At 44.8% G+C, this 18,010-nt stretch overlaps 1 protein-coding gene across 3 annotated transcripts in view; it reads right to left on the bottom strand.

Moving 5' to 3' along the window:
- FARP2 (FERM, ARH/RhoGEF and pleckstrin domain protein 2) overlaps positions 1 to 18,010 on the bottom strand; it is a 117,307-nt gene that overhangs the window by 35,371 nt on the left and 63,926 nt on the right. For 2 of the 3 annotated variants that reach the window (XM_036081844.2, XM_036081849.2), the window contains exons 9-13: positions 5,664 to 5,759; positions 3,760 to 3,923; positions 3,384 to 3,452; positions 2,833 to 2,890; positions 6 to 258 (exon numbers count right to left, since the gene is read on the bottom strand). In XM_036081844.2, the coding sequence (XP_035937737.1) occupies positions 6 to 258; positions 2,833 to 2,890; positions 3,384 to 3,452; positions 3,760 to 3,923; positions 5,664 to 5,759 (640 nt within the window). The remainder of the gene's footprint in view (positions 1 to 5; positions 259 to 2,832; positions 2,891 to 3,383; positions 3,453 to 3,759; positions 3,924 to 5,663; positions 5,760 to 18,010) is intronic. The other variant, XM_036081848.2, reaches the window with a different exon arrangement.

Below are 18,010 nucleotides of genomic sequence, written 5' to 3'. Positions count from 1 at the left end.
AACACCTTGACAAGGCTGCAGCGCAGGAGGCCCCGGGGACCGGGCCCGTCGGGTGTCGCCGTTGGCCGCCGCTCCGCTGCTCCTCTCTGCAGCTGGCCTCCTGGCGTCGGGAGCCTGGGGCTCGGTGAGGGAGTCACCGCTGTCTTTGAAATCGGGCGGGCCTCGAGGGGCCAGAGGGGAGGTAGGAACTGAATAGAAGGAGACATTTGTTGAAGATGGGGACGCAGAAGTCCTCATGCCCTCGGTGAATGAGATGCTCTAGGAACACATGAAATTACAAGTTACCATTAGAAAGTTGCAGAACTAACTGGACCCAACCTAGTATGGCCACACACTTCTACCTCAGCCTCTGCTAAGTAGGGCAATCGACCATACTTTCCCCATTAGAACTGAAGATTTGTAAATGCAGACAGGATCCCAAAAGGACCCAGGATTATCTGTTTAAAATCCCTTATAATTTCATTTTTTCTCCTATGTTATTAAGTATCTACACTGAAGAAAATTTCCATCATGAAAACCTAGCCATGTGCACCCATGTCCCCTGGGTGTCCCGGGTCACCCTGGAGTTGCATGAGGACATGCTGGGGACTCCTCATTTCCGGGGGGCTGTGAGCCAATACCATTCAGCTAACAAGACCCTAAAGCAAAGCACCACAGGCGACATACATCCAGATTCTGCTGCACTTGGCACTCACTGCTCAGCGCGTCACTGCCCGGGAGCGGTGAAGTGCGTTGGTACGTTCACACGGGCAGTGAAGACCAGCGGCACAGGGGCCGGAGGCGTTTCGGCAGGGCTGGCGTAGCCCCCGGCACGAGTGAGAAGAGGCTCACAGGCGAGGGGGGGGAGCCCGGCCCTCACTCGTAGCCCCACACGCAGGGACATGGAGTGAGTCCTCACAAGACAGTCATGCCTCTCAGAAGCTCCAAATGACACGTACACTCACAACATCATCAAGAGGGTGTTTAGACCAAAATACCACCCAACGGTCCTGAGTAACTCGTGTGTGAGGAGCAGTGTGCAGCATGGGCGAATGCTGAGGTAGAAGCCACAGCGGCGACCGACCAGCAACAAAACAGCAGCTCTCAAGCAACAGGTTAATGTGCTCAGATGCTCAGGTGCTCAGCACCTTTTCCTCATCATTCAACCATATTCAACATTCTCTTGTGGTTTTATAAAAGACAGTATCAAGGGCGCCTGGGTGGCTCAGTCGTTAAGCGTCTGCCTTCGGCTCAGGTCATGATCTCAGGGTCCTGGGATCGAGCCCCGCATCGGGCTCCCTGCTCAGCGGGGAGCCTGCTTCCCCCTCTCCCACTCCCCCTGCTTGTGTTCCCTCTCTCGCTGTGTCTCTCTTTAAATCTTTAAAAAATCTTAAAAAAAAAAAAGTATCAGAACTGAAAGCTTAAATGCAGTTTTTAGATATTCATATTATATATTCATACTATAATATTCATACTATTTTATTTATTATCTAAATAGGCTCCACACCCAATGTGGGACTTGAACTCATGACCTCCAGGTCAAGAGGTGCCCGGCTCTCCTGACTGAGCCAACCAGGTGCCCCCATGCATACTCTTTTAGACTATTCAAAAAGTTGAACTTTGTTAAAAAAAATAAATAAAATAAATTCTTTTAAATTTCAATTGATTTAGCAAAAAATTTCTAAATAGGAAACATACCTAGAAGAGCTAAAGAATGTTTTTATTTAAAAGACCTAATTTAAAAAGTTTGGGACACATGAGCTTTGATAGGTGAGGTGCAAGTGTAGCTTCTGGAAATACTGTAACAATATGAATGACCAACTGTCAACAAAAACTAACATTGTAGAGAAATAAAAAATCATCAATATGAAACTACACAGCCGCCTGAGGGGGCAGTTAGGACACCACATGGTGAGAGCGAGATTCTCCGTGGAAGTGCGCTTGCGTGTGGAAGCGGATGTGCAAACCTGAAAACAGGAAGCTTCTAGAGGGGCAGATGGAGGCAGAGGACCACCCATGCCTGCCACGCCGGCTCTTTCCGCTGCCTCCACATTCTGGATGCTGGGGCCGAGCGTTTTTCTGTGAAGTATTTGCATGCGCCCGCGTGTGCCCTTGCTTTCATGGTTGTAATCATGCCAAACACAGATATAAATTTGTTTCCTGCTTTTTACCCTTAACGTATTAGCAAAAAATCTCACTCTATGAATATAGCTTAATGAAGTAAACTAGTTCCCTAAGCTGGCATTTTACACTGTTTCTAACTTTTATAAAGGTAATATTCATTCAGTTGTTTTCCTGGAAACAAAAAGCAGTGTGAGCCCACTGCAGAAAACAAAAAGTACAAAGAGAAAATAAAATTGCCTGGAGCCCTGTCACTCAGAGAGGACACGTGACACTGAGGTTCATGCCTCTAGCTTGTCCTCTCTGGGCATCTGTTTGTCACTTCAGCTCAGAATGAGACCTTATTACACAGGCTGCTTTGCAACCTGCTAGTTTCACTTGCTAACCCATTCTCGAGTGTCCCTAGCCACACACTGTTTTCCTAAAATGAGACCGTTAGTGGTTCTCGAGCACTCCTCATCAAATGGGCACACCCAGTACTGTGCTAGTGAGTCGCCCAGCACAGCTGGTGGTGTTCTGGATTTCAAGCATTACAAAAACACCGTAACGCACGCCTCAATGCACAAAGCTTTCTCCTTTCTTAGGACTCCGCTTCTGCAAACAGCCCCAGGATTGGAATCTCCACAAAAACAGCAGGACCGACTCTAAGACTCCTGTTACAGCAATGCCAGAGTATCCTCCGAAGGAGTGCAGGTGATTAACATCATGTGTATTTCAACCAGAAGGACTAACCTGCCTTGGCAAGTCTGCAGTCAGAGCACGAATAGACATCCGAGTCTTGCTGTGTCTTCTGCAAACAGAGAACAAGGTGTGAGCCACCATGCCCACCTCTCCTGGTACCTGTGCCGAGGGCAGCCGTGCCCTGGGGAAGAATGGGGCTCAGGTCTGCTAACATGCCACAGACGTCTAGCTAGAAGCAGGCAGGTGACAGAAAGCAAAAACTCAAAAAACAGATGTTGTAGAAGAGGTAAAATTATCTCCCGCGCTGAAGAAAAATTCCACACGCAAAAAAAAACTAGATGAATTTTCAGATTCAGAAGTTACCATGCTACATGAAAACCTTCTATGTGAGATGAACTACACAGAGTAGAGCCCCAACAGCAGGACCTGAGGCTGTGCACATCACCTCCATCAAGATGCTCACCCGTTATCTTTAAAAGATAATTTGACTCAAGTGTCAAAATACATGTTTATGTATGTATGTCTGTTTAAATAAAGGTTAAAACATGGGAATATTGATTTTAAGAGCACATACTTCACAGCATAAAGACCATTGTGCTTACCTTTCGTACGGAACTCTCTTCACCCCACTGTCTCTGACATAATCCACCAGCTGTTTCTGAGTTCTTCCACTGTGAATAAAGGTTCAGATTTTAAAGAAAAGAGCCAACAGCAATTCACAGCCTTAATCTTCCACAGAGGCAAAGTAACACTTGCCAATCCTCTAAGTTCACACATACGTTTTACAGCTATGCTTCGTAGGAAGCATAGCTGACACTCTACAGTTTCCATCAAAGCTATTTTTCCCATTGTTTTACTTGATATGCTTCTGCCAGCTTGCCTCGCTGCATGCTGCATGTAATTCTCTGACACATCTGACAGCGACATCTCAGTCCCACGAAGCTGCCAGAGCCCAGCGGGTGCGTGGCACTGCCCCACCTGTATCTGAAGGACGAGCCCCTGCTGAAGAAGACGGCTTTAGCTTTGGCCGTAGGTTGATCAAAGAGTCTGAAGAAGGTGTGATACTCCACACAGATCTTCCAGAAGTTCTTGCATTCATCTCTACTGCCCAACAAGAACTCCAGCGTATCCTGGTAAGGTCCCTAGAAACAAAACAGGAAGTTTCAAAAGTAACTAATTCAAGAACATTTAGGAAGCATTCAGATAACAGGCTATTTATTCCAATGTTAAAAATCAGGAAAATATTTTTTTCTGAAAATTATCTATAAAGACTTCTGGTGCCATTTACATTTAAGAGAAGAAAAGTGGTGTACACATATTCACTAGAAATTATCAGAAGAATGCAGTCACCCACGATTACACAACTGCTAACGTTTCCAAGTGCACCCTTGGGACACATCCCACAAGGCAAACCAGGGCATCTTCTCTGTCAGCCAACTATTTACATGCCGTTGCCCAATCATTCTCCTGTGGGGTTCTGGGGGTGTTCTGGATGTCCAGGACACATGATTTTAAAGGCTCACATATGTCATCTTCAAGCAACTACTGCGTTCTCTTAGTTATTCCTCAGGACAAATTCTTAGAAATGTTACAGTGAGCTTAAAATAATGCACATGAAAAAAATGGTATTTATTTATTTTAAGTAATTTCTGCACTAATCATCGGGCTGGAACTCATGACCCTAGAATCAAGAGTCACACGCTCCCACCGACAGAGCCAGCCAGGTGCCCCAACAATGCACACTTGTGAGCCTTGTGACATCCTACCAAATTACCTTTCAGAAAGACCATCCTACCTGGACTCCTATATTCAGTCTTTGAAATCTAAGTGCTGAGGGACGCAAGCTGCAACTCTGCCATGGGCAGGTGTCGTCAGGGCTCTGAGCCCCCGTGTGCCAGAGCAGTGATCCCCCTCGTTCCCACGCTTGTCAGAACCGCCCCGGAAACAGTTCTGGTACTCAGAGAAAAAAGCAGCCCTTTACTTGCATTTTGTGTATGTTTTTCGTATTCCTTAGACTTTCCTTTCATTCCTACAACAGATATTTGAACAAGAAACAAGCCACCTTTTGTGCTTCTGCAGAAAGTAAATGCGCACGCAGCACGTGCATCTGCTGTTTGACCAAAGCTCTGGCTGACTGAGTGCCTTTCAGAAGCTTAGGGCCCACCACTCATGGTGTGTCTGCGCCGAGACAGCCCCGTCAGCCTCCTCCCGCAGCGGCGTGGCTGATCTACTCTCAGTTCCTAACCTCCTCTGTGCACTGGAAATGTACCAACTTGGACACCTTCGAATCGCTTCAAGTATTGGATTTTTCCTATCAGACTGTATAGACATGTACTTTTTCCCATCTTCACCCATTTCAGTAAATTCCCATGTAATTATTATTTTATTGACTGACAATCTCAAAAGGAAATCTGAAAATCAAGGCTTCTCCAATTAGAGTTAGCAAAAGGTCAATTTCTGAATACATACTGGGAATGTCCCTTACTCTGGACAGAAGCTCTAACGCTAATCTGCTGTAGGGCTTCAGATCACAGTTAAATACCTCATGTCTCAGCCTCCTAACCTAGAGAACAAAGACGCTGTAATCAACTGATTGTTCTCAGCAGCCCCTGTGAGCTTCTCTCTTTCACCTCAGACCTGCTGAATCTGAAATCTGGCCCAGCGATGAGTGGTGTAAGCAGCCCCTCAGGGATGCTGACCCACGCTCAGGAGCAAGACCTACAGGGCAGATTACCCAAAGCCCTTCCACACCCCAATTCCAAATCCCATCCTTAAATTCTTGTGTGCATGATGTGTGCATTATTCATAAAATAATTAACAAGTCAATATTCTAGGAGAATAAATTTTCTTGTAATTCAGAAAGTGCTTGAAATCACACTTACACGGACCTCTGCGTGCAGTTTGATGAGAAACCTTTTCCTCTTGAAGCTGAGTTTTCGGACCCTGGACCAGTTGAAAGTGTTAATTTTGGTGGTGCCCTGAAATTCAAGAGATGGACACTCAGACACATTTGTAATCCAGACACACACACACAACTTTTCATGAAATAGAGAATGTTTAAATTACAACCTTGCCAGATAGCACAGCAATGCACTTGACATTTTATAATTGTATCTGGAATGACTGAATTAAAATGTCAACAATTAAACATAGGAATGTACTTGTTTTAGGACAGTAACTTGATTTCTTTGATAAGGTTTTCTTACAAATTACTTTTTATCAAGGCCAATATTGAACACTCCTTGAAGCCCACCCCTGTAAGAGGGTGGTCAGGAGGAGCGACAGTGGTGGCCAGGCAGGGGCGGGAGCAGAGCCGGGATTCCCGCTGCGGGGGTGGGGAATGCTGGGCCGGGCCGTGGGGCAATGCCCTGGAGTGGCAGCTGGTAGCACGAGCTCCTGACTCTTGGAGCAGCAATGGGCACGCTGAGTGCATGCGGTTTTGGCTTCTAGATCTGATGCTCCACTGGAAGACCAGGGCTCTTCAGTCTTCGGGGTGAAGTGGGCCAAGCACAAACTGACCCTGGAATATCTTGTCTAAGAAAGTAAATGAGTGCTCAGCGGGATGGTACGAGCCCAGGAGACACAAGCGCCTGCTTGGAGGGATGTCCAAGGGCCAACATGGGACAATTCACAGACCAAAATAAATAGTGACAGCAGCAGATTATCAGGCGTCAGAGTATAACCTGAACTGTTAGAATTCAAACTGTGATGCGAGTGTAATACAAATCCACAAGTCCACAGTGGTATGAAGTAAGCAAATGCAGAGAAAACCCTTCCAGGAGCACAACAAATGGCATCAAAAAAGTCACCATGTGGCAGCCCTCAGAGTAATCCAACCAGGTGAGTGGGTGAGGTGCAGACATGTACGTGGCCTCAAACTCTCTCCACAAACGGCTTATTAGTCACCAAGGACAAGAAGAACCTTTGCAGTACAGCAGCCTGTCAGCGCCGTCTGACCAAGTGCTCAGTGCTGACCCCACCAGCGACAGTTGGCGCCATGGGCCACCCCGAAGCCGTACCAGGAACACCGTCACTTCTGTGACTTACCCAAGGGCCACCCCGAAGCCGTACCAGGAACACCGTCACTTCTGTGACTTACCCAAGGGCCACCCCGAAGCCGTACCAGGAACATCGTCACTTCTGTGACTTACCCAAGAAGCTTAGCCTAGGGTCTGATCATCAGCAAGTGTTCAACAAGCCCATATCATGGTCATTCCACAGAATGGCCTGTAATCACGAGAATCAGGGAAAGAAGGAAGAATGTTCCAAACTGGAAAGAGCAGATGACCGCGCATGGCGCCTGACCTTAGATCTCTTGCAACAAACAAGATTAGGGCAACTGGTGAAATCTGGATGGAGGTCTCAGGTGAAGAAGTTCTTTGTACTGTTCCTTTTTTTTTTTTTTTTTAAAGATTTTATTTATTTGACAGAGAGAGAGCATGAGCAGGGGGAATGGCAGAGGCAGAGGCAGAGGGAGAAGCAGGCTTCCCGCTGAGCAGGGAGCCCGATGTGGGGCTCGACCCCAGGACCCTGGGATCATGACCTGAGCCGAAGGCAGACGCTTAACCAACTGAGCCACCCAGACGCCCCTCTTTGTACTGTTCCTGTAACTTTTCTGTAAGCTTTGAATTGTTTCAGAATAAAAATTCAATGTTTTGAGACACCTTCCTGGTATTCTCCCCTCTACTCTTGACCATCGTGATCATTTTCTCTGCAAACCTGAGATGGGGGCAGGAAGGTAGGGAATGAAGTTTCCCTTCAGAAACTCCAAAAACCTTCAACCTTAAAAGGGGATGGGACTTGACGCACGCCACCACATGGACCTGTTCTGAAAACAAGGGAAGAAGCCAGGCGTGTGGACCCGGTTTAGGTGTGGAGCCCGGAAGGAGGAGAGCCTGAGGCAGGGCGTGGCTCAGTGGCAGTCAGGGCAGGAAGTGGGTGATTAAAATCACTCTGGATTACATAGAGTGATGGCTGCATGATTTTGTAAACACATTAAGAATACATGAATGTGTACTGGAAAGTGGTAAAGTTTATCGTCTGTGATTTACATCTCCAGGAAAACAATTCCCAAGTTAAGAGGTGTCCTGAAAGCCCTGATAGGAATGTTCGGGTCTCCATGAGAACTGAAGCATCCCAGATTTCCAAATACTGCCCAAACCACTAATTACTCTAATTTCTGCTCAAATTTTCAACTATGTTCTCAAAAAAAGCAAACAAACAAAACAAAAATAACCCAAATACGTAACATCAACAAAAGAAAACAGAAGTGGGGTGCCTGGGTGGCTCAGTCGTTAAGCGTCTGCCTTCAGCTCAGGTCATGATCCCAGGGTCCTGGGATCGAGCCCCGCATCGGGCTCCCTGCTCCGCGGGAAGCCTGCTTCTCCCTCTCCCACTCCCCCTGCTTGTGTTCCCTCTCTCGCTGTGTCTCTCTCTGTCAAAAAGTAAATAAAATCTGGGGGGGGCAGAGCAAGATGGCGGAGGAGTAGGAGACCTGGATTTCGTCTCCTCTCAGAAATTCAGCTGGATAGGGATCAAACCATTCTGAACACCTACAAACTCAACAGGAGATCGAGGAAAAGAATAGCAACAACTCTCTGAACAGAAAAGCGACCACTTTCTGGAAGGTAGGACGTGCAGAGAAGTGAATCCGAGGCGATATTTGGGAGGATAGACGGCAGGGGAGGGGCCTCCGTCGGCCGCTTCTGGCAAGTGATAGAGCCGCGGAGCACAAAATCGGAACTTTTAGAAGTCCGCTCCGCTGAGGGACATCACTCTGGTGGCTAAGCGGGGGGTGGAACCCTCGCGGGACAGTGTGGTCTCAGGACCCTCGGGGTCACAGAAAGACCGGGGGTGCCTGAGTGCGGCAGAGCTCCCAGGTATCGGAGCGGGGAAGCCGGCTGCAGAGACGGAGCCCAGGCGCGGGCTCTCAGCTCGGGGTTGCCATAGACCGTGATCCGCGGCACAGTCGGGCCACAGCTCCTCCAGCAGGGACCCAACAAGCGGCAGATCCGGGGAGACTCACCTTCTTCCCCCGGGAGGAGCGGCGCGGGAGCGCACCGCGGGGATCTGCTGGGTTTGGAGACTCCACCCGGGGTCGGGGGCCAGAGATAGAGACGCATGGTCACAGGCCGGGTGAGCGCAGAGTGCGGCCGGAGACTGGGGAGACGGGAGTGACTGACTGCTTTTCTCTGGGGGCGCACTGAGGAGCGGGACCCCGAGTTCTCGGCTCCTCCGGGGCGGAGACTGGGAGGCCGCCATTTTCACTCTCCGCCTCCAAAGCTGTACGGAAAGCTTGCAGAGAACAAAAGCTCCGGAGAGCAAACCCGAGCAGATTACTTAGCCGGACCGGCAAGGGCGGGGCAATTCCGCCTCCGGCAGAGACATTTGGGAACCACGGCAACAGGCCCCTCCCCCAGGAGATCAGCGAGAACAGCCAGCCAAGACCAGGTTTACCGATCAATGAGAACCGCAGAACTCCAGCGCTAGGGGAATACTGCACATAGAATCCATGGCTTTTTTACCATGATTCTTTAGGCTTTCAAAGTCAATTTTTTTAACTGTCTTTTTTTTTTGAGTTTTTCTTTTTCCCTTTTTCAACCAACATCTTATCAATCCCTTTTTTAAAAAAACATTTTTATTTTTCATTTTTAGAGTCATATTCTATCCCTTCATAGTAGTTACCTGTATTTTTGGCATATATATATATAAGTTGTTCTCTCTTTAAAATTTTGAGATAGTTTCTTCTAACAGATCAAAATATACTCTAAATCTCTAGTGTACTCCCCTGCCTGATCACATTCTCTCCCTTTTTTCTTTCTTTCTTTTTTTTTTTAAATCCTCTTCTTTCTTTTTTCAAACAACTTATCAATTCCTTTTATAAAATTTTGTATAATTTCCATCTTTTTTAAAAATTTTTTTTATTGTTATGTTAATCCCCATACATTACATCATTAGTTTTAGATATAGTGTTCCATGATTCATTGTTTGTGCATAACACCCAGTGCTCCATGCAGAACGTGCCCTCCCCAATACCCATCACCAGGCTAACCCATCCTCCCACCCCCCTCCCCTTTAGAACCCTCAGTTTGTTTTTCGTGTATAATTTCCATCTTTACAGTCATATTCCATCCCTTCATCATATCAACCCTTATTTTTGTACATATATAAGCTTTTCTTTCTTTAAAATTTTGGGAGGCACTTTCTTTTAACAGACCAAAATACACCCAAAATCTAGTGTGTGGCACTGATCTATAAACCAGCCTGATCATATTTGATCACATTCTGTTTTTGTTTTGTTTTGTTTTGTTCTGTTTTTGTTTTTATCTTTATCTTTATCTTTTTCTTTTTTCTTTTTTTCTTTCTTCTTCTTTTTTCTCTCTTTCCCTTTCTTTTCCCACTGCTTCAGGTCTTTTCTGATTTGTTTAGAGTATATTTTCTGGGGACGTTGTTATCCTGCTAGCATTTTGTTCTCTCATTAATCTATTCTCCTCTGCACAAAATGACAAGATGGAAAAAATCACCTCAACAAAAAGAACAAGAGGTAGTACCGACTGCCAGGGACCTACTCAATATGGACATTAGTACGATGTCAGATCTAGAGTTCAGAATCATCACTTTAAAGATACTAGCTGGGCTTGAAAAAAACATGGAAGTTATTAGAGAAACCCTTTCTGGAGAAGTAAAAGAACTAAAATCTAACCAAGTAGAAATAAAAAAGGCTATTAATGAGGTGCAATCAAATATGGGGGCGCTAACTGCTAGGATAAATGAGGCAGAAGAGAGAATCAGTGAGATAGAAGACCAAATGATGGAAAATAAAGAAGCTGAGAAAAAGAGAGATAAACAACTACTGGATCACGAGGGCAGAATTCGAGAGATAAACGATACCATAAGACGAAACAACATTAGAATAATTGGGATCCCAGAAGAAGAAGAAAGAGAGAGAGGGGCAGAAGGTATAATGGAGCAAATTATAGCAGAGAACTTCCCTAATTTGGGGAAGGAAACAGGCATCAAAATCCAGGAAGCACAGAGAACCCCTCTCAAAATCAATAAAAATAGGTCAACACCCCGACATCTAATAGTAAAACTTACGAGTCTCAGGGACAAAGAGAAAACCCTGAAAGCAGCTCGGGAGAAGAGATATGTACCCTACAATGGTAGAAACATTAGATTGGCAACAGACTTATCCACAGAGACCTGGCAGGCCAGAAATGACTGGCAGGACATATTCAGAGCACTAAATGAGAAAAATATGCAGCCAAGAATACTATATCCAGCTAGGCTGTCATTGAAAATTGAAGGAGAGATAAAAAGCTTCCAGGACAAACAAAAACTAAAGGAATTTGCAAACACGAAACCAGCCCTACAAGAAATCTTGAAAGGGGTCCTCTAAGCAAAGAGAGAGCCTAAAAGCAACATAGACCAGAAAGGAACACAAACAATATACAGTAACAGTCACTTTACAGGCAATACAATGGCACTAAATTCCTATCTTTCAATAGTTACCCTGAATGTAAATGGGCTAAATGCCCCAATCAAAAGACACAGGGTATCAGATTGGATTAAAAAACAAGACCCATCGATATGCTGTCTGCAAGAGACTCATTTTAGAACCAAAGACACCCCCAGATTTAAAGTGAGGGGGTGGAAAACCATTTACCATGCTAATGGACACCAAAAGAAAGCTGGGGTGGCAATCCTTATATCAGACAAATTAGATTTTAAACCAAAGACTGTAATAAGAGATGAGGAAGGACACTATATCCTACTTAAAGGGTCTATCCAACAAGAAGATCTAACAATTGTAAATATCTATGCCCCTAACATGCGAGCAGCCAATTATATAAGGCAATTAATAATAAAAGCAAAGAAACACATCGACAACAATACAATAATAGTGGGGGACTTTAACACCCCCCTCACTGAAATGGACAGATCGTCTAAGCAAAAGATCAACAAGGAAATAAAGACTTTAAATGACACACTGGACCAAATGGACTTCACAGACATATTCAGAACATTCCATCCCAAAGCCAACGGAATACACATTCTTCTCTAGTGCCCATGGAACATTCTCCAGAATAGATCACATCCTAGGTCATAAATCAGGTCTCAGCCGGTACCAAAACTCTGGGATCATTCCCTGCATATTTTCAGACCACAATGCTTTGAAACTAGAACTCAATCACAAGAGGAAAGTCGGAAAGAACTCAAATACATGGAGGCTGAAGAGCATCCTACTGAAGAATGAATGGGTCAACCAGGAAATTAAAGAAGAATTAAAAAAATTCATGGAAACCAATGAAAATGAAAACACAACTATTCAAAATCTTTGGGATACAGCAAAGGCAGTCCTAAGAGGAAAAGTATATAGCAATACAAGCCTTTCTCAAGAAACAAGAAAGGTCTCAAGTACACAACCTAACCCTACACCTAAAGGAGCTGGAGAAAGAACAGCAAATAAAGCCTAAACCCAGCAGGAGAAGAGAAATAATAAAGATCAGAGCAGAAATCAATGAAATAGAAACCAAAAGAACAGTAGAACAGATCAACAAAACTAGGAGCTGGTTCTTTGAAAGAATTAACAAGATTGATAAACCCCTGGCCAGACTTATCAAAAAGAAAAGAGAAATGACCCAAATCAACAAAATCATGAATGAAAGAGGAGAAATCACAACCAACACCAAAGAAATACAAACAATTATAAGAACATATTATGAGCAACTCTATGCCAGCAAATTAGATAACCTGGAAGAAATGGATGTATTCCTAGAGATGTATCAACTACCAAAACTGAACCAGGAAGAAATAGAAAACCTGAACAGACCTATAACCACTAAGGAAATTGAAGCAGTCATCAAAAATCTCCCAACAAACAAAAGCCCAGGGCCAGATGGCTTCCCAGGGGAATTCTACCAAACATTTCAAGAAGAATTAATACCTATCCTTCTGAAACTGTTCCAAAAAACAGAAATGGAAGGAAAACTTCCAAACTCATTTTATGAGGCCAGCATTACCTTGATCCCCAAACCAGACAAAGACCCCATCAAAAAGGAGAATTACAGACCAATATCCCTGATGAACATGGATGCAAAAATTCTCACCAAAATACTAGCCAATAGGATCCAACAGTACATTAAAAGGATTATTCACCACGACCAAGTGGGATTTATCCCTGGGCTGCAAGGTTGGTTCAACATCCGCAAATCAATCAACGTGATACAATACATTAACAAAAGAAAGAACAAGAATCATATGATCCTCTCAATAGATGCAGAAAAAGCATTTGACAAAGTACAGCATCCTTTCTTGATCAAAACTCTTCAGAGTATAGGCATTGAGGGTACATACCTCAATATCATAAAAGCCATCTATGAAAAACCTACAGCGAATATCATTCTCAATGGGGAAAAACTGAGAGCTTTCCCCCTAAGGTCAGGAATGCGGCAGGGATGTCCACTATCACCACTGCTATTCAACATAGTATTGGAAGTCCTAGCCACAGCAATCAGACAACAAAAAGAAATCAAAGGCATCCAAATCGGCAAAGAAGTCAAACTCTCACTCTTTGCAGATGATATGATACTTTATGTGGAAAATCCCAAAGACTCTACCCCAAAACTGCTAGAACTCATACAGGAATTCAGTCAAGTGGCAGGATATAAAATCAATGCACAGAAGTCAGTGGCATTCCTATTCACCAACAACAAGTCAGAAGAAAGAGAAATTAAGGAGTCGATCCCATTTACAATTGCACCCAAAACCATAAGATACCTAGGAATAAATCTAACCAAAGAGGCAAAGGATCTGTACTCAGAAAACTATAAAATACTCATGAAAGAAATTGAGGAAGACACAAAGAAATGGAAAAACGTTCCATGCTCATGGATTGGAAGAACAAATATTGTGAAGATGTCAATGCTACCTAGAGCAATCTACACATTCAATGCAATGCCCATCAAAATACCATCCACTTTTTTCAAAGAAATGGAACAAATAATCCTAAAATTTGTATGGAACCAGAAAAGACCCCACAAAGCCAAAGGAATGTTGAAAAAGAAAAGCAAAGCTGGCGGCATCACAATTCCGGACTTCAAGCTCTACTACAAAGCTGTCATCATCAAGACAGTATGGTACTGGCACAAAAACAGGCACATAGATCAATGGAACAGAATAGAGAGCCCAGAAATGGACCCTCTACTGTATGGTCAACTAATCTTTGACAAAGCAGGAAAGAATGTCCAATGGAAAAAAGACAGTCTCTTCAACAAATGGTGTTGGGAAAATTGGACAGCCACATGCAGAAGAATGAAACTGGACCATTTCCTTACACTACACACAAAAATAGACTCCAAATGGTTGAAAGACCTCAATGTGAGACAGGAGTCCATCAAAATCCTAAAGGAGAACACACGCAGCAACCTCTTCGACCTCAGCCGCAGCAACTTCTTCCTAGAAACATCGCCAAAGGCAAGGGAAGCAAGGGCAAAAATGAACTATTGGGACTTCATCAAGATAAAAAGCTTTTGCAAAGCAAAGGAAACAGTCAACAAAACCAAAAGACAACTGACAGAATGGGAGAAGATATTTGCAAATGACATATCAGATAAAGGGCTAGTATCCAAAATCTATAAAGAACTTATCAAACTCAATACCAAAAGAACAAAGAATCCAATCAAGAAATGGGCAGAAGACATGAACAGACATTTTTCCAAAGAAGACATCCAAATGGCCAACAGACACATGAAAAAGTGTTCAATATCGCTCGGCATCAGGGAAATCCAAATCAAAACCTCAATGAGATACCACCTCACACCAGTCAGAATGGCTAAAATTAACAAGTCAGGAAATGACAGATGTTGGCGGGGATGCAGAGAAAGGGGAACCCTCCTACACTGTTGGTGGGAATGCAAGCTGGTGCAGCCACTCTGGAAAACAGTATGGAGGTTCCTCAAAAAGTTGAAAATAGAGCTACCATATGATCCAGCAATTGCACTCCTGGGTATTTACCCCAAAGATACAAAAGTAGGGATCCGAAAGGGTACGTGCACCCCGATGTTTATAGCAGCAATGTCCACAATAGCCAAACTGTGGAAAGAGCCAAGATGTCCATCGACAGATGAATGGATAAAGAAGAGGTGGTATATATATACAATGGAATATTATGCAGCCATCAAAAGGAATGAGATCTTGCCATTTGCAACGACGTGGATGGAACTGGAGGGTATTATGCTGAGCGAAATAAGTCAAACAGAGAAAGACATGTATCATATGACCTCACTGATATGAGGAATTCTTAATCTCAGGAAACAAAATGAGGGTTGCTGGAGTGGGGGGTGGGGTGGGAGGGATGGGGTGACTGGGTGATGGTCACTGGGAAGGGTATGTGCTCTGGTAAGCGCTGTGAACTGTGCAAGACTGTTGTATCTCAGATCTGTACCTCTGAAACAAATAATGCAATATATGTTAAGAAAGAAAAAAAGAAGAAGAAGAATGTAGCAGGAGGGGAAGAATGAAGGGGGGGAAATTGGAGGGGGAGAAGAACCATGAGAGACGATGGACTCTGAAAAACAAACTGAGGGTTCTAGAGGGGAGGGGGGTGGGAGGATGGGTTAGCCTGGTGATGGGTATTGGGGAGGGCACGTTCTGCATGGAGCACTGGGTGTTATGCACAAACAAGGAATCATGGAACACTATATCTAAAATTAATGATGTAATGTATGGGGATTAACATAACAATAAAAAAATTAAAAAAACAAACAAACAAAAAAAGTAAATAAAATCTTTAAAAAAAAAAAAAAAAAGAAAGAAAACAGAAGCCTCCCTCCCGCGTCCCCCCCACCACGTCCGCCACCCCCCTCCGGCGCCATTTTTAACTCCAGACATGGTTTATGTGCCTGGGCTGGGGCTGTGAGCAAGGCAGAGACAGTGTGTACCCCCCAGACAGACACGGACCAGCTGAGAGAGGTCTCACACACTGGTGCTGCCAGCCTGCTCACCCTTCCACTTCCTTGTAGCCAAAATAAAAAAAAAGTTATATTCCAGGGTTTCAACCACTGTCATAAGTCAAAAGAAGAAACAAAACCCGATCACAACTGGAGTGTTTATGAACTCTGCCTCACCTTGACAGACTCTGACTTTTCAACTTTTAAAATTGAGCAGCTGGCTGTAAACACTCAGAGCTACTGCTTTCATTTTAATTTTTATCCAATAATCCATGGCATTAATTATAAATGTCTAGGAAGGCTTGAGACAAAACCCAGCCATTCTGGGCCCTCTTGCTGGGACGGCACTCCCTTCAGCAGCTCTGGCTCCTGCTGGAGACCCGGCCTCCTGAGCGCTCCCACACCCCCTCCGCGGTGGCTGAATTTTAAATTTGGTTTTTATATTATTCATCATGTGAGTGCTTCTCACAGGTTGAGCCATGGTAAATCATAACTATTTTGCTCCTTTACTTTCAATTCTCCCTGAGAGACTAAGTGCCTCTTTCCATTTACTCAATTTTGTGTTCTTACCACTAATTCAGCCCAAACTCTCCCTGCAGAATTTTTCTTTTTTTAGATTATTTATTTAGAGAGCAAGAGAGCACAAATGGGGCAGAGGGAGGAGAGAGAGAACCCTAAGCAGATTCTGCATTGATTGCAGAGCCTGATGGGCGCTCGATCTCACAACCCTGAGATCAGGACCTGAGCTGAAACCAAGAGTCAGATGCTCAACCGACTGAGCCACCGGGGTGCCCCATCCCTGCAGAGTTTAACACTCTTCAGTGGGGTCTGATCCAGGAGACAATTCCCTCCATGCTGCTCGCATGCTGATGGGTGCTCCCTGGGCCAGGCCTCCAACGTGTGGCCCGTCTGCCGCTGGTCTGCTCTCTCCTCTGGTCGTGTGCTTTAAAAGGTGCTCAGCAGTCAAACCTTTGAAAAACTGTGTATCTGGAAAATGCTTTTATTTCCTCTGCACAGAAGTCATGTTGAACAGGGCACAGGATCCTGGGTGGGAAATGATTTTCTTTCACGTTCTGCACCACTGCCTGCCCTATTTCTCATAGCTTCCAATGTTGCCCCTGACAAGCCAGATACCATTTCCTTCCCTCTCCTCCTGGGAGCTCTCTGGTCCTCTCCCCCATTCTGACATTTCATGCTGGTGTGTCCTGCGGTGATCTTTACTCATCAGCTACACTAGGAACGTGTAGGCACTTCCAATATGGACACTCGTGCCTTGAGTTCTGGACACATTTCTCACGTGATTTCGGTAACGGTTTCTTCTGCTGCTCTGGGCTGTGGCCTCTGGGCCTCCTGGTGCTGGTGGGCCTTCTGTGCTGTTCGCTGAATGGTCACTTTCCTCCTATATCGTGAGTCCTCTATCTGCTCTGTGGAGACTTCCTCAACTTCATGTTCCAGACAGCCTCACTCTGCAGCACGGTCCTTTCTGCTACCACATTTCCGCAACACCACAGATCCGCAAACACTCCTGTCCTCCGTGTGTCTCTGTGACTGGGGACTGCTCGTGTCTCCGAGATGCAGGCTTTCTGTGAGGCTTTCCGGAAAACGCAAGGCAGTGACGTGTCAACAAGGTTCAAAACCTCACCAGGATGAGTCTGCAGGGAAAAGCCCCCTCTCACCTGCTCCCAAAGCCTGCGGCTGCCCTCCCTTCCCACTGGCTGTCAATGCCACCTGTTTATTTTGAAAGGTGTAAAGAGTGTGTCATTTTCCCTCTTTTCCCCACAAGTAGGAGCAAACTACACACACTTGAATCCACACAACAGTGCATCTGAATGTCCAACGTATCACAACACAGAAAGCCTCCACATTCTTTGTGCAGTTGCCTGATATTCCATAATATGGATGAACCAGCCTCCTGATGATCAATTACCAGTATTTTACTATTATAAATAAGGCTAAAATTTAAAATTATAAGACAAAAATTTTACATGTCTGATTCCTACTCCTCATGAGCATGACACAGTGTAAAGCGATTTTTCTTTATCTTGTCCATGGGACAGATAGAAGACAGCGTCTTCTCTGAGGAGTCTATAGGGTTTATTTCTCCATTCCATTCCTGGCACAGGCTGTTTCCTCTGAACACTAATTTGATATCTGTCCTTGAAGAGAGAGGATTTCCTCAAATTTCTGGTGATCCCTGGTTATCTGCCTGAGTTTAAAAGTGAGGTCCTAGGACTGTAAGAGTCTGTGACCATCTGGTCACTGGGTGTGAAATCTAGGGG

This window comes from Halichoerus grypus, chromosome 4, assembly GCF_964656455.1.
Source record: "Halichoerus grypus chromosome 4, mHalGry1.hap1.1, whole genome shotgun sequence".
Taxonomy (NCBI): domain Eukaryota; kingdom Metazoa; phylum Chordata; class Mammalia; order Carnivora; family Phocidae; genus Halichoerus; species Halichoerus grypus.
The sequence above is the reverse complement of the archived record's forward strand: the minus strand, read 5'-3'. Positions and strand labels throughout refer to the sequence as shown.